This window comes from Schistocerca piceifrons, chromosome 1 (genome assembly GCF_021461385.2).
Source record: "Schistocerca piceifrons isolate TAMUIC-IGC-003096 chromosome 1, iqSchPice1.1, whole genome shotgun sequence".
Lineage (NCBI taxonomy): Eukaryota > Metazoa > Arthropoda > Insecta > Orthoptera > Acrididae > Schistocerca > Schistocerca piceifrons.
Window position 1 is genome coordinate 885,954,622 of NC_060138.1, and position 25,815 is coordinate 885,980,436.

General features: G+C 35.5%; 1 protein-coding gene across 2 annotated transcripts in view; it reads left to right on the forward strand.

Annotated features, from left to right (window-relative positions):
* LOC124792905 (esterase E4-like) overlaps positions 1–25,815 on the forward strand; it is a 240,405-nt gene that overhangs the window by 103,026 nt on the left and 111,564 nt on the right. The window contains exons 5-6 of one of the 2 annotated variants that reach the window (XM_047257978.1): positions 2,821–3,006; positions 9,253–9,446. In XM_047257978.1, the coding sequence (XP_047113934.1) occupies positions 2,821–3,006; positions 9,253–9,446 (380 nt within the window). The remainder of the gene's footprint in view (positions 1–2,820; positions 3,007–9,252; positions 9,447–25,815) is intronic. The other variant, XM_047257979.1, reaches the window with a different exon arrangement.

The window sequence follows — 25,815 nt, forward strand, 5'->3', positions numbered from 1 at the left end:
CACAAGTTGTCTATACCCTTCCTGGTATCACTAAGTTCGGAAGACAGAATAGGCAATATATTTCCAGAGGTTATTCTCTTGGTGACTTTTCGATTTATAATTTCTTCAAATTGTTCCTCAAAACTAATTACCTTTATGATATCAGAGTTCGTTATTTTCTCTTTGAAATTTCTTTCTGCATTATCTACTTGTGTATTGACACCTGTAATTTGCAACTGAATATTCAGTATTAATTCATTATTCTTATCTACACTCTCTTTCAAAGTATTCAATCCCTGCTTTACAACATTAAACTTAACACTGCACACATTTTCAAAAGATCCTAACTTTTCCTTAATTTTGGATTCCACATTATTACATCTGTCTTCAATGTTAAATTCTAACCTTTTTGACAAATCTCGGAAATTGTCATTCTGTTTCTGAATAAGGTTGGTAAACATTTGACTTACTTGAATGGTCAAGGAATTAGTAAATTCATTCTTTACATCTATTTTTAAATTCTCTACTCTACTATTTAAGGCATCAAATTAAGTCTTAAGAGCACCCATGCCTTCATATAGATTACTAAATTCTTTGCTTTGCGAGTCAACTTTGGCATTTAGCAAACCTAGTTTTGTTGCTTGACTATTTAGAGTTTCACTCTGGGCACTTAGAGTTTCCCTCTGAGTATTCAAAACCTCACTCTGGGTATTTAATTGTGAATCTAATGAGTATAACTTTTGACTCTGAGCATTTGAAGCTTCACTCTGGGTACTTAATTAAGAGTTTACCAAGCCTAATTCTTTCCTTAGAGCCTCGTTCTGAGCATTTGATTGCAGACTTTGAGCTTTAATTAAATTTACCAACTCAGTCCAGTCTGGCACTTCTTTACTAACTTTCATAGCCATAGCTGGTTCTTGAGAGTCCTCAGCTTGTTGTTGTATATTGTCCATGCTTTTATATGCTTTAGCCCTAGCAAGCATTTAAAACTAACTTTAAATACTATAATTACACAATAAAAGTTCACTCAACAGTACGTACCTCTTCGTACTAAAGTAATGGAGTTTTGTTTCACTCACCCAGCATAGAAGTCTTGTGTCGTAGGTGAGCAGATGTAGAGGCAGGTCAGCACCAGTGAACAGTAGCTACAAATGCATTGAAATCTTCTTTGCTGTTTTATAGTTGTGAATTTTCCATGTCTTCACCATTTTCCATTCAAATTTTGCTTCATTGGATACTTGAACACATTCCAATGTCTCTGAGTAAATCCCTTGTCGTGGTATGTTTGGTTGCTAGGGCAACACGTAACAACTTCTTCTCTAGTTTTTGACTTAAAATTCCTGTTTTCTCAGGTCCTTTCACACATATGTCACCACATTATAATGTTTTTGATGCCGATTTAAAGTGTGAAGTAGACGTATAAACTTCCCACTTCTTTTATACAAGGTGACTTACTTGAGATTCACAGCCAATCTTCTTTGCTGGCTAGCTGGCTGCTGGAAAACTCTATTGACTTCTTCTCTGTGGAATGATGCTAGGTACAGGAATATTTAATCATCTCTCTATACTTGTGAAATAAGTAGATATGCTAACTTTTCTTTCCGCCAACCAGTGGTATATTCGAACTCCATACAGAATAAAATTCTCTCTTTCCACCTACATATATGACTTCCAGTAAGTCACTTGCTCCATCCAACATCAGAAACAAATTTAATTACATTTATAAAAGAGTTGGATTAATAACCATGATTCTATTTCACATGAATCATAAAATAGATCTGGCCTCTAACAAGGCTAGATTAAGAGTCCACAAGATTACTTTTTCAACTGTTCTTCTTTCACATAACAATAGTCAATGATACAATAGGTACAGAGCTGCATATACCGTAGATTCCGTGGTTCTCCCATACACACCCACTGACACATCTGTGGATTGTCTGACAGGTACTCGTCTGTGCTGTTCAACCACCGTGTCTACTTTCTTCTCGTGACAGACTTTAACCCTGCACACACAAACTAGTGACACGCAGTAGGTAGGATTCTACCACACTGCACTCATATCTAGAATATTGTGTGTTTGAGACGGTAGAAGGCTGAGTGGTTCTAGAATTTACACAGAAATTCTCGAATCACTACGTAACAGTGTTGATCAACACTGTGAATAGTCTGGCCTGTGTAAATGCTTCCATGTCCACAAGGAGCACCATACATGCCAGGAACTCAGAGACCTATGTTGTCTGTAATGGGGCATAACATATCTTGTAACATGGAGATGGGCCAGAACACTAGACTCACTCCATGTCTCTGTGGCATGCATCCTGTCTTGCCTGGCATTGCCCCACAATATGGAAAGAATGCAGCTAACTTGATGTCTTCTGCTGAATCACAAGGTGTTTTCCATCAGTGGCACCTGAAATATTTCACCATCTCTCCTTTTCTGTAAGGATTTTCCCTCAAGATGCATATCAAATGTTGAAATTCAAACTATAAATGGTCATCATCAGAAATAATCTTTGCCTTGCATACTAATGTGTTCACTACTGTTTTCTTATGATGAAGGTATTGAAAACCATTGGCATTCAAGTACCAGTGAGTTTGCAGAGATTCCAGTACAGATGACAACAGTTCCATACTTTAAAAAAGGGTGTTTTTACTTAATGCTGTAACTAATTAATCCTTCTGCATATTCATCATAATCTTGAAATATGATTTGCTTTATGACTTTATTTGTAGGCGTAATAAATTAATACATTCTTCTAAATGAGTTCATGTTAAGTTTCAAACATAAAACCTGTACAGTTACATTGCATTACTTGTGACCACTTTGATCTTGTGTAATAGGTTTCATTTCTACGGGAGATAAATATCTTCCTGGAAACTATGGAATGAAAGATCAAGTGCAAGTTTTACGTTGGGTGCAACAGAATATCTTATCATTTGGAGGTGATCCGAAGAAAGTAACACTTGCAGGGCTCAGTGCAGGAGGTGCCAGTGTCTGGTTTCATATGGTTTCACCAATGTCACAAGGTAAATCTGTATGTCGTTTATTACAAAAAAAGTGATATTTTGAGAACTATAGGAAGCATATTTCAGGGTTGACAACTAAAGTGAACACACAGAACACTTGCAGAGGTATATGATTTTTTAACTTTATAATTTACAATTAATTCAAAATTTTCTGTATAGAAAATTAGTTTACTGTACTGTGAAATTATTGCTTATAAAAAGGGATGCGATCCATCCAATATCCTTAACATCGATTTGTTGTAGAATCTTATAACATATTCTGAGCTCAAACATAATGATGTATCTTGAACAGAATGACCTCCCAATGCCAACCAGCATGGATTTTGAAAACATCAATCACGTGAAACCCAACTCACACTTTTCGTGCATGACATACTGAAAACTTTGAATCAGGGCAATCAAGTAGAAGCAGTATTTCTTGATTTATGAGAAGCATTTGACTCAGTACTGCACCTACACTTATTGTCAAAAGTATGATTATATGGGGTACCAAGTGAAATTTGTGACTGCATTGGGGACTTTTTGGCGGGGAGCTTGGATGGAGAGTCATTGTCAGAAGTAGAAGTAACTTCATGTGTGCCCCAGGGAAGTGTGTTGAGACCTTGCTGCTCGTATTGTATATTAATGACCTTGCAGACAATGTTAATAGTAAAATCATGCTTTTGCAGATGATGCATTTGTCTATGATGAAGCACAACCCTGAAAGAAGCTGCATAAACATTCAGTCATATCTTGATAAGATTTCAAAGGGGTGCAGAGATTGGAAACTTGCTTTAAATGTTCAGAAACGTAAAATTCTGCACTTCACAAAAAGAAAAAATGCATAGTATACTATGGCTATAATATCAGTCACTGTTGGAATCAGCCAACTCATACAAATACCTAGGTGTAACACTTCGAAGGAGAATAAAATGGAATTACCACGTAGGTTCAGTCATGGGTAAAGCAGATGGTAGACTTCAGTTTTATTAGTAGAATACTGGGGAAATGGAATCAGCCTACAAAGGAGATTGCTTACAAATCACTCATGCGACCAGTTCTAGAATATATCTGAAGTGTATGGGACTTGTACCAGATAGGACTAACAGGAAATATTGAATGTATACAGAGAAGGGCAGCATAGATGTACACAGGTTTGTGTAGTCCATAGGAGAGTGTCACAGAGATACTGAAGGAACTGAACTGAAAGACTCTTCAAGACAGATGTAAACTATCCCAAGAAAGTCTATTAACAAAGTTTCAAGAATGAACTTTAGATGATTGGTCTATGAATATGCCACAATGCCCTACCCATTACTCACATTGTAATTGTAATGCTAAGATGAACAGTTACTTCACACACAGAGACATTCAGACAGTCATTCTTCCCCTGCTTCATATGTGAAGGAGATTTGGTGTAGCCTAAAACAAGAGCAGGAACTTCCAGAAACTAATGACCCAGACACTGCAGATTTAGTCATTGATTTGCAAACTCTTCAGAATGATATCCAGCCTGTTGATGTAGAAAAATATTTAGCAGAAGATAACATAGTGGTGCTACCAATGAATAACTTGAAGATGATCAGTTCATCAATCATGTTATGCAACAGCTTACTGTTGAACAAGAGGAGTTAGAGGATGAAGAAAAGGAAGATGAAAAGAGCAACCACTCTGCAGCAGCGGATGCATTGGGACTGCTCTCAGATAAGTGGATAACAGGCAACTTCTACAGTTATGGGCATATTGTGGACAAGGAAGTGGTGTGATGCAGCCATGAAGTTAAGGTTTAAGAAATGGAAACAGAAAACATTTTACACACTTTCAAATATATTTTCAGTGTCAAAAATGTCCTGTTTTCCTTCACTTTTATTATAAATATAATTTTTTATTTAACATTTACTTATTACATTGTTTTGAGCTCTTTTTATTGTTCTGACAATCCCCTGGTCCCAAAAGTGATGTTTAATTGAGATTCTGCTGTATTGGTTAACTCTTTTAGGAACTAGAGTTAGATGTGCATATCTGTGATGATTTTGCTCTTACAAAACAATCCTATGAGGAAATGCAGTGCTTTTGTTTGGAGTTTGGATCTTGTCTGTTTCCTATCTTGATCCTATCTAGTAAGGGTCACAGACTATTGAGCAATACTCAGACACTGTTTGAACACTGTTTGTGAGCTACATTATTCACGGATAGACTACACTTCCCTAGAGTTCTTCCAGAGAATCTCAGCCTGGCATCTATCTTTACTCCAATTACTTTTATATGTTTAATCCACCTTAAATCACTCTGAAGATATACCCCAGATATTTAATGGGTGTGGTTGCTTCCAGTGATTGTGTGATATTTGTGTAACCATACAATAATAGATCTTTCAACTTATTTTTATGCAGTATGTTACACTTGTTTATGTTGAAGCTCATCTGACAGTTCTTGCAGCAAGCGATCATTCTTCACAGATCTTCTATTATTTTCTGACAATTTTCTAGCTTTGTGACTTCTCTGCATATAACAACATCTGAATATAGCCTCATTTGTCTTCTGATATAATCCAATAAGTTGTTTATATATATTGCAAATAATTAATAAGGGAATAGGAACACAGGAAGGTAAGCTGCTAAGACTTCAATAGCGAATGCATTATTTTATCTAAGGCAGACACAAAGCCAACATCCACCACAGTAGTAAAACTTTAAACTATAACTAGCTTATCAGATAAGGAAGAGTTTGGAAAAAAACTATGATGAGATACACAAATTATTCAAGTAGTGAAAATTTAATTGTGATGAAGGAATGGAATTCAGTAGTAGGCCTAGATAAAGAAGGAGAAGGAAGAATATTGGAACATGGACTGGGGAAATGAATGAAAGAGGAAGCCACCTGGTAGACTTTTACACAGAGCATAATTTAATCGTTGCTGACACTTACTTTAAGAAACATCTAAGAAGTTTGTATATGTGTAGGATCTCTAGAGCCATTGGAAGTTTCAGACTGACTGCATAATGATAAGACAGAGATTTTGAGACTAGATTTTAAACTATAAGACATAAATTGAAAATACATAAGTAGTGGCGGAATATGTAACAGAAAACAATATTCACACTGGCTTTCAAGTTCTTACTCTTTTTCAAGTAAAAGTGCACTAATTCACACAAACAGTTATGGCCACATGAGTGTATGTTTGAGTGTCTGTGTGCTTGTCTGTGGATTGTGTGTAACTTAGCTAGAAAAAGAGCAAGAGCTCAAAAGTTAGTGTGACTGCTGTTATCCGTGATATGTTTTTACACTGCACACAACAGACTGCTATAAGTGAATGGTTGCCTTTCCCTTATTTTACATACTGTTCCTTCCATTATTGTTATAGGTACTTCAGAGTTTCACAAGGCGCATTAGGCATCAATTAACTGAAACTGGGGGAAAATACAATAGAAGATGAATGGGTTGTCCCGAGAAATGAAATAATGAAGGCGGCTGAGGATCACATAGATAAAAAGACAAGGCCTACCATAATCTTTGGATAACACAAGAGGCATTCAGTTTATCTCATGAAAGGAGAAAATGTAAAAGTATAACAAATAAAACAAGTTAAAGGTAATACAGATGTACAAAATGAGATTGACTGAAAGTTCAGAATGGCTAAGCAGGAATGGCTAGGGGTCAGAACAGAGCTATAGAAGCATGCATAAATAGGGGAAAGACACATATTAAAGAGCCCTTTGGAGAAAAGAGAAGCAGCTGTATGAATAGGAAGATCTCAGGTATGAAACCAGTGCTAATCAAAGAAGGGAAGAGAGAAAGACAGGAGGAATACATATAAAAGCTGCACAAGGGAAATGACCTTGAAGGGAATGTTCTAAAAATGGAAGAGAACGTAGATGAAAATGAGATGAGTGATATGATAATGTGAGAAGAATGTGACAGAGTACTGAAAGACCAAAGTCAAAATGGAACCCCCACGGCAAAAAACATTATCTCAGAATTATTGAGATCCTAAGGAGAGACAGCTATGGCAAAACTATTCTAGTGCAGGAGCACACAAGGTAATACTGATCCAGTGACTTATTTTAGGAGACAGTTTGACGAAAGGCAATCCTATGTTTACAGCATTTGTAGGTTTAGAGAAAGCTTTGAGACTGTTGAGTGGAATTCATTTTATGAAATTCTGTAGAGAACAGGGCTAAAATACAGGGAGCAAAAGGTTATGTACAATTTGTACAGAAACCAGACAACAGTTACAAGAGTTGACAGACATGAAAGAGAAGCTGTAGTTGAGAAGGGATATGTGGTTGTAATGTACCCAATGTTATTCAATCTGTACATTGAGTAAGTACTAAAGGAAACCAAGGAAATATTTAGAAAAGAAATTAAATTTCAGAGAGAAGGAATAAAAACATTGAGATTACATCGTAATATTGAAATTCTGTCAGAGACAGGAAAGGACCTGCAAGAACATTTGAACAGAATGCATAATCTCTTGGAAAGAGGTTATCAGACAAACATCAATAAATATAATGCAAGGGTAGTGGAAAGTAGTCTTATGATATCAGGCAATGTTGAGAGAATTCAGTTAAGAAATAACACACTGAAAGTAGTAGATGAGATCTGTTACTTGATCATTAAAATAACTGATGACGGCAGAAGTAGAGAGGTTATAAATTGTAAATTGGCTATAACAAGCAAAGAATTTCTGGAAAGAAGTGTTCGTTAACAAGTGTAGTAGCACAAGAAGTGATATTCTTCCCTTCCATGAAATGAAATGTTCTTTATTAGGCTTTTACCAAGACAAATAACTTGTTTGTCCTGGACACATTCTTCCAGAAGAAAACAAATAGACAATGAACTTTGCAAGGAACTAATGGAACTAAAAATTAAGTTGATTGTCTTTTACTAAACATTGAAGAAATATGTACAGTAAGCGACTGTCCTGAACATTTTTTTTTTTTTTTTTTTTTTTTTTTTTTTTGATAGTTGTCATATACTCATAAGATACTGAGTAAAAGTAGATACAAGCTTAGAAGATATAAACTTAGAAAGAAACAGATGCTCTGGGTAGGAAGTCAGAAATGTAGATCGTAAATGAGAGCAAGAGCTTAGAAAATGAAAATTATGCAGACATGGACAAAAGGGACAATTACATAAGAAAGTAATTTACACAAACATGAAAAGACGTTGCAGTTTGCAGAAAGTGAAGAAAATACATCAAATTAAACTAGAAAACTACTACACAGAAGTCCTAGGCCTGACTCTGAATGTGATGGACATGCTGATAATGAAAGAGAGACAGTTGAAGGTGGTAGAAGTATTAACAGAAAAGTACACTGGATAGAAATCACAGTTCATCATTTAAGACAACAGATGGCACAATAGTTGAGCAACAAAGAGAGATTGTACAAGCATTCTAAGATTTCTTCAGAGGTCCATGTAATTCAATAAATGAATCAGACAATACTTTCATCTCAGAAGTGCTGCCAAAAGTGATGTATAAACTCATTTGTCACATGACTAATGGAATGTTGACTGTAAATGATGATGTTTCAGTAGAAATAATTAAAGCTGGACCCAAAGTAATACAAAAGGAACCTTCAAAATTGCATACAGAATGTTTGCAGAGGAAGACAGTTCCCAAAAGTGTAACAATTCAGTCAATCTACAAAGGAGATTTCTTATGTAATACTTGAGTGATCCACAGCAGAATAATGTTCAAGTTGGTGGGACCTATACCAGACAGGACTAATACAGAATATTGAATGTACAGTTTACAAAGAAGGGTAACGTAAATGGTCACAAGTCTGTATGTGTCAAGGAGAGTGTCTTGGAAATGCTGAAAACTGAAACTGGTGAACTGATGGACACTTGAAGACAGACACTAACTACCCTGCAAAAGACAATTTACAAATTTAATAGGAACACTATTCAGCAAAGAATTTAAGAGTGTATTGCAGCCTGCAACATACTGCTTATTTAGAAACGATGTTTTGTTTTCCTGTATAGTTATAATTTTTAGTATGTCACCTCATCTTCCAGTAAGCACATGCTCCTATTCTTCCTCACTTGGTATCATTTAGAAAATATAATTGTAACACTAATAGTTAACCACTTGCTCATGTACAAAAATACTTTTGAGAACAATTGAGGCAACACTGTAGGTGTTAAATGGATGTCATCTTTTCATGTGTCTATTCTGTAAAGATATAGTTCAACATTATAGTAACAATAGTTACCCCTAAGTCCTTTGTTTCTAATTTTCTATAATTTTTTATGTTCTAGGACTTTTCCATAAAGCAATAGCGATGAGTTCATCCATTAATGCACAAGCTGACATGAGTGTATCTGGGGACATGGATCTAGCAAAGAGGCAGGCTGCTGCTCTCAATTGCCCATCTGAAACGTCCAAGCAAATATATGAGTGCTTAATGAAGTTACCTGCACAAACTATTGCATCTTCTCTCAATAAACTGGGAGTAAGTACAAATGCCAGTACTGTTTTTAAAACATTGTATGTATTGAATGTTGCACAATCTGAGGTTAAATTATGGTATATCTCACACATGAACACGATATTAATTAATTTATATATTTTATAGAATTTAAAGGCAAATACACCTCTTCTCACATGAATAAGAAATACCATAATTCATGACGGAGATAAGACTTCATGTCTGTTTCACTGAAAGAGTAATGATGGAAAACAACAAAAAATATATCACCTTATATGTATTGATAGTTACCAAACATATGCCATTAGAATGGAAAAATTAAATGGAATAAATAGGGGTTTCAGTTAAGGTGCCAGAGTTTGCAGCAAATAATATACTCGTGCCTCCTGAGGTCTGTAATTATGAAGATGTAGGATTGTGATGGAGATGGTTACCAAATAGTCTTCTGTGCTTTTGCATTTGAACATCTTAGAAAAGTATGAAGAATGATGTCTTAATGCCCTCATTTAGTTTGATTCCTTAATTAACATAAGTGGAGTGGCACAAGAGGTAGACAAGATGGGTTTAATTGCTCACCTGACAATTTATTTCTGCCTTTACCACATATTTGATTGTATGGGGGATCAGGCAGGCTCACAAAAAATAGGTGTCACTATTTATTGCAACATTATGTGTGCTTCAAAAAATGATCTGTAAACTTATATATTAAGTTGTCCAGGACCTGCAAAAGTATTGCTCTGGATATCAAATTATCCTACTTATGGACTAATGAATCATTATCATCATCACTAGACATTCTGTATTTGCCACTGAGTAAAGGCCTCATTTTGATTTTTCCATGGATTACTACCTTCAGCTACACACTCATGTTACTACTGAATGTTTCTGTTGCCCTGTACAGTAACAAGCAATGGGTGAAAGGGGAACAGTTTTTCAATTTCTTCATCTACATTTGAGCTTACAGTATTGAACAAATTTGACTTGCTACTTGAGGTAGAAGAGGAAGAGTTTCATCCAGCTGTAGGTAACAGTAAATTGCAACAGATTTCTTGCAAAGACACTAAGTGTAGCTTGGTACCAAAAGTGAGCAAGAAGAAAATAGTCTTGTTGCTAGGTAGTAGCCATGGGAGGGGTGTATACCAGACTGTACAGGACAAATTAGGAACAGGGTACCAGGCCACAAGTATTGTGAATCCAAGTGCTAGCCTTAGCAGGTGTCATAGGACATGGGGAATTGGTGCAAAGATTTTGGCAAAGAAGATCAGGTTATTGTAGTAGGTGGAGCAGTGAATATCCTGGCTAAGGACAGTAACTACAGCATTAGGGGTGACCTGGATGAAATAGGAGTAGCAAATGCATTCAAAAATGGGGATTTTGAGGAGGTGCTACAGTGACATGACCAGCCCTGGGTTAACACTGCTGTGAGTTATATGAACACGGAGTTGTGCAGGCTGCTGCTGACTGAAATGAAATCTCATATGAGTGGTGAGTGCACTGCCTGTTTCTGCAATTGGGAGGTGGGGATATGCTTGACATGGTCTACACATGAGTAGGAGACAGAAAGATACGTTGGCTGAGATTTTACAGAAAATGTAACACCCCCCCCCTCCCCCCCATCATCACAAAAGCAAGACACCTGTGGTTACTGATGTCATAGAGGTACCTTTTCAGGTTACAATCAGGGCTCAGTCACCCTATTTTGAAAGAAGTTTTAATAACAGAAAGAGTTCCAAAAATCCTTAAGAATGCACAGAAAACTAAGGGTAGCTTATTTCATCAAAATACTGAAGGACTGAGTAATAAAATAGAAGAGCGCCTTGACTGTGTAGAAAATTTGGAGAGCTCTGAAAAAATAGATACCATGTGCCCGTCTGAGCAACACATAACCACAGGGTTAGATAAGTGACATATAGAAGATTACACTCTAGCAGCTAACTCATGCAGAACTAATATGGGAAAAGGAGGAGTCATTACATACATTAAGACCGAACACAAGTTCAAAAACATTCAGACCAGTAGATTTTGTAGTGGTCAGCACACAGAAGCACGTGTGTGTGAATTAATACTGAAAAATAGTTCACTTTTAATTGTAACTGTATATAGATCCCCACTGGGAAATTTCAAACTGCTTATGAGAAATCTGGATTTCTTTCTGTGCTACACATGAGATAGCAGGAGGCAGTTAATAATAGCCTGTGGCGACTTCAACGTAGATTTTCTAAAGGATTCTGATAGTGAAAATGATTTGGAAACCTTATTTAGATTGTACAATTTGGTCTCAGTAATAAACTTTCCAACACAAGTGAGTAAAGACTGTAGGACACTAACTGACAGTGTTTTCTTTGCTGAAGCCCAAAACAATATAACTGTTTACTCAGTAACAAATGCTCTCTGTGACCATGATACACAGTTTGGGTAAATAACATCATGTCTTATGGAACAGATACTCTTCAGTAGAAACCAGTTAGAATAATTAATAACTCCAGAACAGATGTTTTTAAGAATAGTTTTCAGGAGATGGTCTGGAATGAAATTTATAATGAAGCAAAGGCTAACATAAAATTTAATCTGTTCCATGATAAACTCATATCATTATCAGAAAATAACTGTCCACTTAAGCTAATCATTAAAGACATTAAACAGTCATGTAAAAAGTTATGGGTCACAAGTTGGATTAAATTATATTTTGAAAGGAAAAGAGAAATTTATCTGTTGGCAAGAACAAGTAGAGATCCTGCAGTAGTTGCACTGTACAGGAACTGCATAAAATTAGGAAAAAAAGTTATTTAAAAATCAGGGAACATACACATAATACTAGAAATCAGAAATTCTGACAACAGACTTAAGACTATATGTAATGTACTGAAACAAAGACAGGACAATCAGTCACAGAACAGGATAACACCACTATGCAACTGAATAGAAGGGCTATAAGTGGCAAGGCATTGGTAGCAAATGTACAAGGTGACTCAAAAAGGACTTCACAAATTTGGGATGATACAGAAATTTATTGAGTTAACTTATAGACATCATCTTTTTAGTAAACAACCTCAACTTTCACATAAAAGTGTCAAATGTCATATTAGTACAATGTGACTACCAATTGTGATGTGGCAAACATAAACCGGTAATCACTTTCTTCCCGCAATTGTTGCAGCAAATCAGGCATAAATTGTGCAACAGCATTGTAGATTTGATTTTTCATGTTGGCTAAATTGTTTGGTAGGGGATGAACATACACAGTCTTTAATGAAACTGCAGAGAAAGATATGCAGTGGTATCAAGTCTCAGGAGAGAGGTGGGCATGTGAATGGAGAATTTGCCGACCTGGTGATTTATGCTGCAGTGAACAACCTATCTAAACAAAGTTTCAGAGCCAAGAGTAAATTATAGTCCTGCTTGGAGGTTCATCATGGTATTTAGTGCAAAATTTATGCCAAACAGTTGTTGCAGAGTCCGTTTCATGAAACCAAAACACACAGTGAGAATGGCCTGCACCAGTGAAAGAAGCCATTTTAACTGTGCACTATACTGCCACTCCTGGTGGTGGAATGGTGTACTGATGCATTATACAAATCAAACTTAATGTTGTTTGCTACAAAATGACACATCTGCCTGTTCTGTAAACTATCTCAATAAATTTTCATATCATTCCAAAGTTGTAAAGTCCTTTTTGATGATGCACACTGTATTTCAAAATCATTTCTCAAATATATTAGAAGGTAAAGGCTAACAGTTCAAGAGAAAAATTACAGCAGTATATTTGAAAAGCGACTCTTATAAAATTCAGTCACATGGGCATACAATCAAATTCTCCTTCTGAAGTTAAGAAAATTATATATTCTCTAGGAAATGAAAGTTCATCTGGTTTTGATGGCATTTCCAGTGGTGTTCTAAAGGTCTGTCTTATGTGAAATATGCAGTGCATTGCTAACTCAAGGCATTTTTCCAGAGAGACTAAAATATGCACTTGTCAAACTGCCCTTTAAGAAAGTTGATAGGAGAGATGTCAATAACTGGTGACCTGTTTCACAGCTGACATCATTTTCCAAAATTTTTGTGACAATGATGTATTGCAGAATAGTATCTCACCTGAGCCACATAATATCCTCAACAAAGCATATTATCAATTTCAGAAGAGTTGCTCTACTGAGAATTCCATTAACATGTTCACTCACCGAATTTTTCAAGCATTAAATAAAAAAATAGCAATGGGTGGCATTTTCTAAGACCTATCTGAGGCATTTAACGGTCTGAGTCAAAGTGTTTTCGTAGATAAATTGAAGTTTTATGGGATTAGTGGTATAGCAAATCAATGAATAATGTCATATCTAAACAAAAGAAGGCAGAAAACTGTACTTAGAAATTCAAACAACATAGACCAGGAATGTCATTCAGACTGAGGAGAACCAGTTAAGGCTCTGTCTTAGGCCCATTATTGTTCCTCATATATGTAAATAAGCTATCTAATTTACAACAAGTAGAATTAGTTCTTTTTGCAGACAACAATAGTATTGTAATCAATCCAAGCATACATACAGAAGCAGAAGAAATGTCAAAATATCTTCTTAAAAGTATCATTGACTGGTTTTCTGCAAATGATCTCAGCATCAGTTTTAAAAAGACACAATATATTCAGTGCTGTACATCTAGGGGTACTACACCAACGATAAGTGTAACAGATGGTGAGGAAATAATAAATAATGTAGAAACATCAAAATCCTAAAATAATTATGTGTCCATATTGGCGAGAATTTTAAGTGCAAAAAGAACATTTTGAAACTTCTAAAACAACATAGTTAACCACTTTCGCACTTGAAATAATTACAAATATTGGAGAGAAATAATCAGTAAGTTGACATATTTTGCACATTTTCTTTCAATAATGTCATATGGAATAAGGTTCTTGGGGAGCTCATCTTTAACAAATCAAACAATGGAAGATCCAGGATGAAATGTAACAATATTATGAGAAGGAAAGCTGATATTCACCATATAGTGGAGATGCTGAGGCATAGATAGGCACAACAAAAAGACTGTGACAAACAAGCCTTTAGCCAGCAAGGTCTTCGTCAAAAATAGATGACACACACACACACACACACACACACACACACACACACACACACACACACACACACAATTGAATCACATGACTGCAGTCTCCGGCAACTGAAGCCACACAGTGTGACTTCAGTTGCCAGAGGCTGCAGTCGTGTATGTGTGTGAGTTAGAGAGAGAGAGAGAGAGAGAGAGAGAGAGAGAGAGAGAGAGAGAGAGAGAGAGAGAGTGTGTGTGTCATCTAATTTTGATGAAGGCCTTGCTAGCAGAAAGCTTATTTACGAGTCATTTTTTTGTGCCTATCTGTGACTCAGAATCTGTGCTAGATGGTGAATAGCAACTTTCATTTTCATAATCTCATCTTTAAGAAAGAAAGTTTTGCTCAAAAACGTGCTGTAAGAATAATTATGCTGCTCACCCACAATCAACTTGTAGACATCTGTTTAAGGAGCTGGGCATTCTGACTACTGCTTCACAGTATATTTATTCCCTCATGAAGTTTGTTGTAAACAATTCACTACAGTTTAAAAGGAACAATGAGGTACATAATTACAATACCAGAAGGAATAATGACTTTCATTATTCCACATTAAGGGTCCACAATGCTGCAACAAAAATTTTTGATCACTTACCCAGTGATATGAAATGTCTGACAGACAGCAAAGTAAAACTTGATATCGAACTGAGAAAGTTTCTCCTGGACAACTTCTTCTTTGCATAGAACAATTTCTATTATTGTAGTGTATAAAAGGCAGAGATAAGAATTACTGACATCTGTATATTTAAAAAAATCACCACATAGTCTTATTACAAACTAATTTGTGATGTGAGGGTACAATGACTTGTTTCCAGTCATCATAATTCGTGGTGCAAATGATCCATAAAACTAACTACCTACCTAACTTGCATTGTATTACTGTCACCATGATCTTTTTTGTCTTTTGGCATCCAGTAAACAGCTACCTTTCAAAATCTGCCATCCATTCACCTCACTACTTGTCTTGCACACATCAGTTTCATATTCATTACAATACTAATCATGAATTAAACTCCAGTGTGTTCCCTGTTCCATTCACTTGTTTCCCTATCTCTCCTAGTCATTCTCAACATTCAAGTCTTCATTGCTTGCTAAATAACCCAAGGTTATATAATTAAAAGTTTATGTCTCATTGCTGTATGTCAAAACTGGTCATATACACTGATTGAAAAATTTCCTTTCTAAGCATATTAGCAGCTTGATTTTGAAAACCCTGTTTAGTTCATCAAAAGAACTGTTGAATATTTTTACATTTCTGCTTACAATATTTATTTTACTGTTAACCAGTCATTTTTTTTAACTGCCCTTAATACAAAGTTTCAACTTCTTCATTTACTTAACTGTGAATTTATACATTTTTCTTTTTAGGTAAAAACAGAACCTATATGATCATTATGTTGTCCATCTGTTTGTATGTGTGTTTGTCTGGCAGTTAGGAGGCATTTTTATCAGGAGGGGGTACAAATATCTAGGTCAAATTTATGTCACATACTAAGATCTATGATCCCTTGGCAGTGTAAAACATTTAAAATTCTAAGTCAGTGCAGTCAAAAGATATGCCCATTAACGTCACAAATTTTGAGACTCAAAAACACCCTTGTCGAAACCCTGAGGTTAATTCCCATTGACCTAGAATCATGAAGTTTGGCAATAAGCACAGTTTCACATTATAAGTAGGCCTAAGGGAAAACATCTGAAAATTGTTAAATTGTAATTGTTGTTGTTGTTGTCGTTGTTCTTGTGGTCTTCAGTCTGGAGACTGGTTTGATGCAGCTCTCCATACTACTCTATCCTGTGCGAGCTTCTTCATATCCCAGTACCTACTGCAGCCTACATCCTTCTGAATCTGCTTAGTGTATTCATCTCTTGGCCTCCCTCTACGATTTTTACCCTCCACCCTGCGCTCTAGTACTAAATTGGTGATCCCTTGATGCCTCAGAACATGTCCTACCAACCGATCCCTTCTTCTAGTCAATTTGTGCCACAAACTCCTCTTCTCCCTAATTCTATTCAATACCTCCTCATTAATTATGTGATCTACCCATCTAATCTTCAGCATTCTTCTGTAGCACCACATTTCGAAAGCTTCTATTCTCTTCTTGTCTAAACTATTTATCGTCCATGTTTCACTTCCATACATGGTTACACTCCATACAAATACTTCCAGATACGACTTCCTGACACTTAAATCAATACTCGATGTTAGCAAATTTCTCTTCTTAAATTGTAATGATATCTCATAAAAAATATCTTTTTGCCATTAGAACTTACACTGCATTCATCATCTGCCAAAAGCATAATAGAAAAATATTAGTGCATGCAAACACAAAAACTATAGTTGTAGTCATCTTTTAGTAAGTAAATAAAAAAAAAAAAAAACACATTTTATCAAACCTTCTCTCCCTACACTCGTAACTGAAGTCCCCTGCTCACTTCTTTTAGTATGTCAGGATCCAGTCTCAGGAAGTACTTCAGAGATTTTGATATGGTCTTGGAATTCCCTTAACCACTATCTTGCCAGTATTGATGATGATAATGGGCAAAATTTGTCAAGATTCTCAGTTTCTCAGGTGAATGACTATCTATATAAATCATTAAGTCTGTGCGGAACTTTCGGCGCATGAGTCTTGCTCACACTTGGCCAGTTTATTCATTATTAGCTGAACAGTAATTTAGTCTTATTGTAATTGATTTTCAGGTCTACTTTCAAAGTTATTCTAAAAAGTTTTTTCAGAATTTAAGTACATCTGCTCTAGATGCAAACACTACAATGTCATAAACATTGTTCAGATATGACCCATTAACACATTTTACTCCATTGATATCCCAGTTTAAGAACTTGAAAGCTTCTTCTAGAACTACTGAGAATCATTGTAGAGACAAAAAAAATATCCTTGCCTAACTCCTCTTTCAATTCTAAATTTCTAACTATTAAAGAACCCAAATCAAAGCTTTAATATTATTGACCTATGTGTTCTTCTGTTACTTACACAGCTTACATCAGTGGCATAATTATCAAAGGGTAATAGTGCTGATTTTGTTGAAACTGAGCCAAAAGCTTGTCTTCTGCCATAGAAACCATATAAACAAATTTGCAAGTTCTTTTTTCATTACTTGATATACCCCAATGTACAAGCATCTTTCTTTTCTTTATAACTAAAATTGTTTTATTAACCTTATTTGGCATTAATACTTAAATTTCATTTTTTATATTATAACTCTCTTGATTTCTAATTCAGCTTTTGATCTATACAAACTTTTAAAGAAACCTACATATGCTTGCACAGTTTTCTCTCTGGTGTTGGTTATTGTGCCATCCGAAATCTTAACCCAATATAAATTCTTCTCTCTACAGTACTTTTATTATTTCAATTGTGCCTCTTATCAAACTTTTGCTATACCTTCTCACAAAATCTTGAAGGCATATTTCAACAGTTTTGTTTTGTTCAACATATTCAGATATTTCCTATTACCATATATTTGAAAATCTTGCCATCTCATTATCAGTTACGTTGCTCCATTCATTTTTTTTATTTTCTGTTCATCTCTTATTACCTGCAATGTATTTTAAATCCAAAAATTTAACAGTTATTGATAATATAATGTAAATGGATAAAAAAATTCTACTCACCAAGCCACTGCTTCGTGAACAGATTTTTTATCTAACCATTCACTGCAACATCTTTTGCTATTTCCACAAGTTCCTCTGTTAAATAAGTGCCCATTTTATTTATATGTATGCTGTTGTGGTCTTCAATCCAAAGACCTGTTTGATGCGACTCTCTGTGCTAGTCAGTTTTGTGCTAGCTTCTTCATCCCTCATAACTACACTCTACATCCATCTAAACTTGCTTATCATATTTAAGCCTTTGTCTCCTTCTAGGGCTTTTGCCGCCCCCCCCCCCCTTCCCCCATCTTCCTTTCATTACCAAATTGACATTTCGTTGATGCCTTGGGATGTGTCCTATTAACTGATCCCTTCTTTTTGTCAAGTTGTGCCATACATTTCTTTTCTCGCCAATTCAGTTCAGTACCTCCTAATTTTTTATTTGATCTACCCACTTAATCTTAAGCATTCTACTATAGCACCATATTTTTGAAGCTTCTGTTCTCTTCTTGTCTCAGTTGCTATCATCCACATTTCACTTCTATACAGGGTGACACTCCAGACAAATCTCTTCAAAAATACTTTGTACCTCTTAAATTAGTTTTAGATGTTAACAAATTCCTTATTTTCAGAAATGCTTTTCTTGCTATTGCCAGTTTGCATTTTATATCTTCCCTACTTCAGCCATCATCAGTTATTTTGCTAGCCAAATAGCAAAATTCTTCAACTGCTTTTAGCATCTAAAATGAAAGCCAGCTAGCAACAAGGGTGCTTCAAACAACTCTAAAAAAAGCTGTCAGATCTAAATTTAAAGGTTCTCGTTATAAGTGTGCCACATAGACACGATCTAATCGAGGAATCATGTGTAAACAAAGAAATAAAGTTAACAAATAATAAATTCAGGAAGATCTGCTGTGCTTTTAAGTGTGCAACTTTTGTGGATGCAAACAGCTCAGTGAGAAATCATTTCACGAGGCATGGATAGCATAGGAACTATTATGGAAAAAAGATGATGGGTGAAAAGATACTAGAAGAAATAAGCCGTATAACGGCAGAAAAGGTCCCTAAAACCCCACTCCAAATGAGGGCAGAAGCAGAAGAAATTAAAACCTTAACAAGAGCAACATTTTCTGAAGCACTAAAAACATCAGCATCTGCTATAGTGAATATTAAGATGTCACCAGCTGCTACAGCTAGTATAAACAATCAATCATCATCATCCACTTCAAGCAGGAAAAGCAACAGAAACAAGAAACCTGTGGTACAACAGGATATTTGGTATCCAGCCATAATGAAAACTCCAAGTTAACAGTGTTAAACGAAAGGAGAAATACCATCGGTGCCCACTCCCCTCTCCCCTGTTCTAAAGATTATGACACTAAATGCGCAATGCCTCAAGACCAAATATTGTGAACTTGAAATAGCAGTAAATAACACCCAACCTGATGTCTTGTGTATTACTCAACATTGGTGTAAGGACCAAGAAATTAGTAGTATTCATATTAATCCATTTAAACTGACAAATCATTATAGTAGGAAAATTGCAAAAGGTGGTGGAGTCGGTATTTACCTTAGACAAGAGTTAGAATTTAAAAAGAGATGTGAAGCAGAGAACTTAAATATTGAAACGTTTTTTGAAGCAGGTGCTGTCCAGCTATATGGCCTGATGAAAAAAGTCATAGTCATAACAGTGTATAGGTCACCATGTGGAAACATAGAAGTCTTTTTTGATAAAGTAGAATTGTTGCTAAATACTATTTACAAAAAAGAAACTGTGATTAATCTTTGTGGTGATTTTAATATTAATCTTCTAATTGAAAGTCAACAAAAAAGGCAATTTTTGGACATATTAAAGAGTTTCAACATGTCACCACACATAAACAATTCAACTAGAATAACAAACACCTCCAATAGCCTCATAGATAACATTTTCTCCAATATGTCAGCAACTGACATAGAGGTAACAAACATAGATTTAGGATTGTCTGACCACAATGCTCTCACCATTGAAATCCCTTTAAGGTCAAAGGAAGGTAAAGGTGTAAATAATATTTACAAAAGAAACTTCTCTGTGGACAGCTGTCATCAGTTCATAAGTATCCTAGATAATGAAAATTGGTTAGATGTTATGAAATAGTCAAGTACAGATGAGGCATATAGTGTATTTGCATTGATTTATATGATGAACTTTGAGATGTGTTTTCCAAACAAACTGACCAGAATCAAGTCTACTGGACACATAAAGTCAAGTTCTTGGATGACTCTTGGCATTAAGAAATCATGTGAAAACATGAAAATACTGAATTCACAGTTGAGGGAGTGTACAGATACTGATTTTATAGAATATGTAAAGAGGTATAGGAAAATACACCGCAGAGTAATTGCAAATGCAAAGTTATTAAGTAATAATATGGAAATAAAACAGTCCAGAAATAAAACTAAAATAGCATGGGAAATTGTGAGAAAAGAAACCGGGGTACCTATCAAAGACAAGGAAATTATTCTAAAAGATGAGGAGAATAAAATGGTAGATAAATATGCCATGCCTAATTATATAAATAATTACTTTTTAAATGTACCCCAGACATTAAGCAGGAATTTTGAGGAGCAGATTAAGATGGAACCACCCAAGGCAGTCAGCAGTATGATGGCAGTTCCAACAAACGAAAAGGAAGTTTTAAAAGTGATTAAAAGTCTCAAGTCCAAGATGTCAGCTGGAGTAGATGAGGTGCCAATAATATTAGTAAAGAAAAGAGATAATCAAATAGTGAAACCATTGGCACGCATAGCAAACTTGTCAATGGCTGAGGGCATGCTTCCATAAAAACTGAAAATTTCTGAAGTCATTACCTGTTGAAAAAGGGTGATAAACTTAAAATAGAAAACTAAAGACCTGCCTCACTTCTCCCAACTTTCTCTAAGGTTTTAGAGATACTAATGAAATATAGAGTCACACATTATCTTAATATGCACAATCTGATAAACAGTAATCAGCATGGATTTCAAGCTGGGAGAAGTACCGAAACAGCTGTACTGGAATACACAAAAGAAATAATCACCAAATTGGAAGAGGGAAAAAGTGTAGTTGGGATAAATCTAGATTTGTCAAAAGCCTTTGACACTGTTGACCACTGCATACTTTTGGAAAAGCTTGAAGCTATAGGTATCAGAGGACCGGTAAAAAAGTGGTTTGAGTCTTATCTGGAAAAGAGGATGCAGATGGTTGAAATTACAGCACCAAATATTAATCAAAAAATTAAACTAAGATCAGATCCAAGAGAGGTCACAGTAGGAGTACCCCAAGGAAGTGTATTAGGCTCCTTGCTGTTCCTCATTTACATTAATGATATTCAGGCGTCAGAGAGAAAAGCTTGAATTATGTTATTTGCTGATGATACTAGTTTAATAGTTAGTGATATGAAGCAGTCATTGCACAGTACTGTGGACCATGTCCTACAAGATATACATAAATGGTTTAGTGCTAACAAGCTAACACTGAATGCAAAAAAAAAAAAAAAAAAAAAAAAAAAAAAAAAAAAAAAAAAAAAAAAAAAAAAAACAACTAATTATGTGCAATATGGAAAAATAAGTGAACAGGACAACCTAAATCCCACCATGGAGGGCAAACAACTTGAAAAAGTACAGTGTGCAAAATTCCTGGATATGCACATTGATGAGAAGATTAACTGGAAGGACCATTTGGTGAGCTTAGCACTAAAACTAAATTCAGCATGTTTTGTGCTTAGAATAATTTCAAGAGTTTGTAGTAATGACTGTACCAGATTAGTATATTTTGGCTATTTTCAGTCCATTGCATCCTATGGGATAGTATTCTGGGGCAAAACAAATTGTCGTCTAAATGAGATTTTCAAATTACAAAAATGTGCTATTCGGATAATGACCCACAGCCCACCTCAAACAAATTGTAGGCCCCTTTTTAAAGCACTGAAAATTTTAACAATTCCATCATTATACATTCTGAAATGTCTGTTGGTGATCAAAAGAAATCAGGATAAAATGAAAACCAATACAGACTTCCATAATTACGATACACGGCAATGTAAATATCTCCACATACAAGCTGTAACAAGGACCCAAAGTCAGAAACATGTATGTAATCAAGGCATCAAACTTTTTAATGGACTACCAAAACATATCGAAGAGCTGGAAAATGAGGATAAATTTAAAACTGTTATAAAGAACCACATGCTTGACAAACGTTATTACAGCATAAGTGAATATCTATGCGCAGCTGTATAACAATATATGTGTAAGTTAATGTGACAAATGAAATTACATCATTGCATAAGAAATTATGTTATAAAAACACTTATTAGTTGTATATTGTATTAATGAATTCAGCACAGATACAAATTTTGTAAAGATATTATATAGTTGTTAAAATGTACCCTGACAAATCCTATATCACAAATGTGATCATTGGGATGATAATAATGAAATACATAAATAAAATAAATAATGTATATCGTCAGCTTTACCTGATTTAATTTGATTGCATTCCATTACCTTTTATTTACTTTCAGTGAGGCTCATCTTATAACCTCTTTTCAATACACTATCTATTCCATTCAGCTGCACTTGCAAGTCCATAGCTGTCTTTTACAAAATAACATTTCATCAACAAACCTCACAGTTTTTATTTCTTTTCTCTAAACTTCAATTCCCTCTCCAGGTTCCTCCTAGGTTTCCCTCACAGGTTGCTTGCTCAATGTGCAACTGAATAATATTGGGAATAGGCTGCAACCTTGGTTCACTCCCTTCTCAACTATGGCATCCATTGCATGTCCTTCAACTCTTACGACTGTGGTCTGTTTTCTGTACATGTTCTAAATAAACCTTCAGTCCATGTATTTTGTCCCCACTAACTTAAAAATTTCATAGACTGTAGTCCAGTCAACATTGCCAAAAGCTTTGTCTAAATCTGTAACAGCTATAACGTCAAGTTTGCTGTTCTTTAGTCTATCTTCTTAGATAAGTTGTAGGATCAGTATATCTTCCCATGTTCCTACATTTCCCCAGAACCCAGACTGGTCTTCCCTAACAACAACCTCTACCAGTTTTTCTGTTCTTCTGTAAATAATAGATTCAATATTTTGCTTGTCTTTATTGGTTTTATGTATCCTATATTTAATTTTATGTCACACAAAACATCAAGTTATTAGCTAAAAGGCAATGAAGAGTGCAAATTTCCTGAAGAGTTCTTGTTCTCCCGATTACAAATAATCCCATCCGCTATTAATTGCGAGATTTTCCTTTAAGAGGGGCAGGCTGTCAAACCGGCCGACTGGGAGCAGGAGAGGCACCACAGGACATTTCAATTTCCTCTGTCCTGAATATAGTTTGATGGCATCCATTACAAAATATACACGTTTCAATTCCACAGAGTGAACTACAGTGATGTGCGGTAGAAGAATGCTATATGAAGAGGCGTGGCACTGCACTATGGCACACTTAAGACCAAATAATATGTCTTAACATTTCCTCAAACACATGTGTTTTATGTTTCAGATTTTTCGGAAAGATATGCACTACAAGATCAACATATTTTTGAAAATTCGATATTTTTTAGTATTGATCCAGTTCACAAATATCGTAGATCCTGGGCGGATGCGCAGAGCAGTCTGAGTTACAGTTCGTAGTCTCCATGTGACCCGTGTTTACATTTAGTGATTTTGCTGTTTTCCCCTCGTTTGCTCTCATCTCAAATGAAAACGAAATGGATATCTGTGGCCGGGAGCTATCAAGTGAATTAAAATGCATTAACATAATTATGGAAGGCTAAAATATGTCATCAGTTTCAGATTTTATTTTATTTCCACTTTTCTGACGGTCAAGCATTAATTGCCTTGCGGAACAGTGAAGTTATTTTTGTGTGTGTTGCTAAAGAAATTTGACTTTTATAAACTTTTTCCACAGATACAGTCAATGTATTTGAAATGAAATGTTTAATTCCACAGCACTGGCTAGTTTCAACTGTTCACTGCATTTCAAGTGCACGTGTTCATCTTCTAGCACATATGGCATTTTGCCATAATAAAGAACCAAACATGATATAATACAGTACTGGTGCTCCAAGAAAATTTACATCCCGAAAACCACACTGAAAAGCTTAATATCAGGTCGATGTCTACTTCATTGGGAATCTGGACATACAAATGTGCACTTGAAGTATACACTTTAAATGTGCACATTTTAGTATGATTCATGAAATTCCGATGCTCTTGGAGTATCCTCTGATGTCTTGCTTCTTTTATGACATAATGTATGATCTTTTAATATTTTACATGTATGTACGTACAGGCTTCTTACGTCATGATAGCTGTGCAAGCGCAGTGTTGTCTGTTATCTGCACTCTCTGGCAACTGCTGAAACAAACCTATTTCTAAGAGGTTGCAGGAAAATATTGCGAATGGTGGTTTGAAAAGCATTGCTTTAAAAGTAAATATCCTTTTACGTAAGTTGAACTGTATGTGAGAATGTACCATGAACTTATTAAATCACAGAGCGTTTGACTCTCATTTAAAAATCAACTCTTTGATGACGAACCATTTAGAATAATTTCGAACCCTGAAGATCAGACATTTATGTCATTATTAAAATTTTACTGGCACATTTGTGTGATATATCTTAAGTTTAACACACACAAAAAAGATCAGCAGCTTATTAACCATATAGACCAATATTATATGCAAAAGCTTTGCTTTTATTGTAGCAACACTATGTATATTAATTTAAACTATTAACTTTCCCTGTTTGGTGTTTGTGCTACTTAACAGTGATGTTGCTGTTGGCTGATTACTTCACATGTGCTATGCTCTGAATATCCGCTGCCATCGGCTGGCGAGATCACGTGACATGAGCTATGACTGGCTTACAAACGCACATCACAATCTCGATTTCAATGATTCAGAAAGTAACATGTGGTGTTTGGTGGAATTCCAATGTATGCTTTCTTAATACGAAAATATGCAGCGTACATATTGCTGCACATCAAAGATATTTCCAAAACGTGTCTTTTTCCCTGAGTTTCGTTTTCTAAAGTGCCGGGAAATTCTACGCTCGTGTATAAAACCATAACCATGCAAAGAATTGACAAGTTTTGCAGTTCCAAGGGACTGTCAATACTGACAATACTGTCAGTTAACACAGAAAATGCATGCTTTCACCCGGGAGAAGGTGTATTTTTAACGGGGAAATCCGGGAATTTTTTTCCTTGTCTGCATATACACCCTGTGATAACATTACTGCACTGAAGATGTGCAGAAGTTAACCACCACCATTTGCTATTAGCCTATCTTTTCAATATACAGGATGATGATAACTAAACATTCACTGTTTGAACCAGTGTACATGGAAAACTATTTACTGTATGGGTACCCAACCTTACATGAATGATGTGCAGACCATGCGTTGCAGGATTTGCGTTGTTAGTAGTGTTAGTATCATGACTTGCTGTTAACCACTGGTATTGCTGTGGTGATGTAGGTTGAAACACAAGCACATCAGTGTGCATTTTAGTTGCAGACAGTCAACAAGAGTCTGGACATGGTGAGCTGAGCTTTACTCATAAAGCTGTTGTTTCAAAAAAATAGCAGTAGAGCTGCTGCTCTTTGTGAGTATCAACACATTACACGAATGTGGATGAGTTCTCTTTCCACACTGGAATT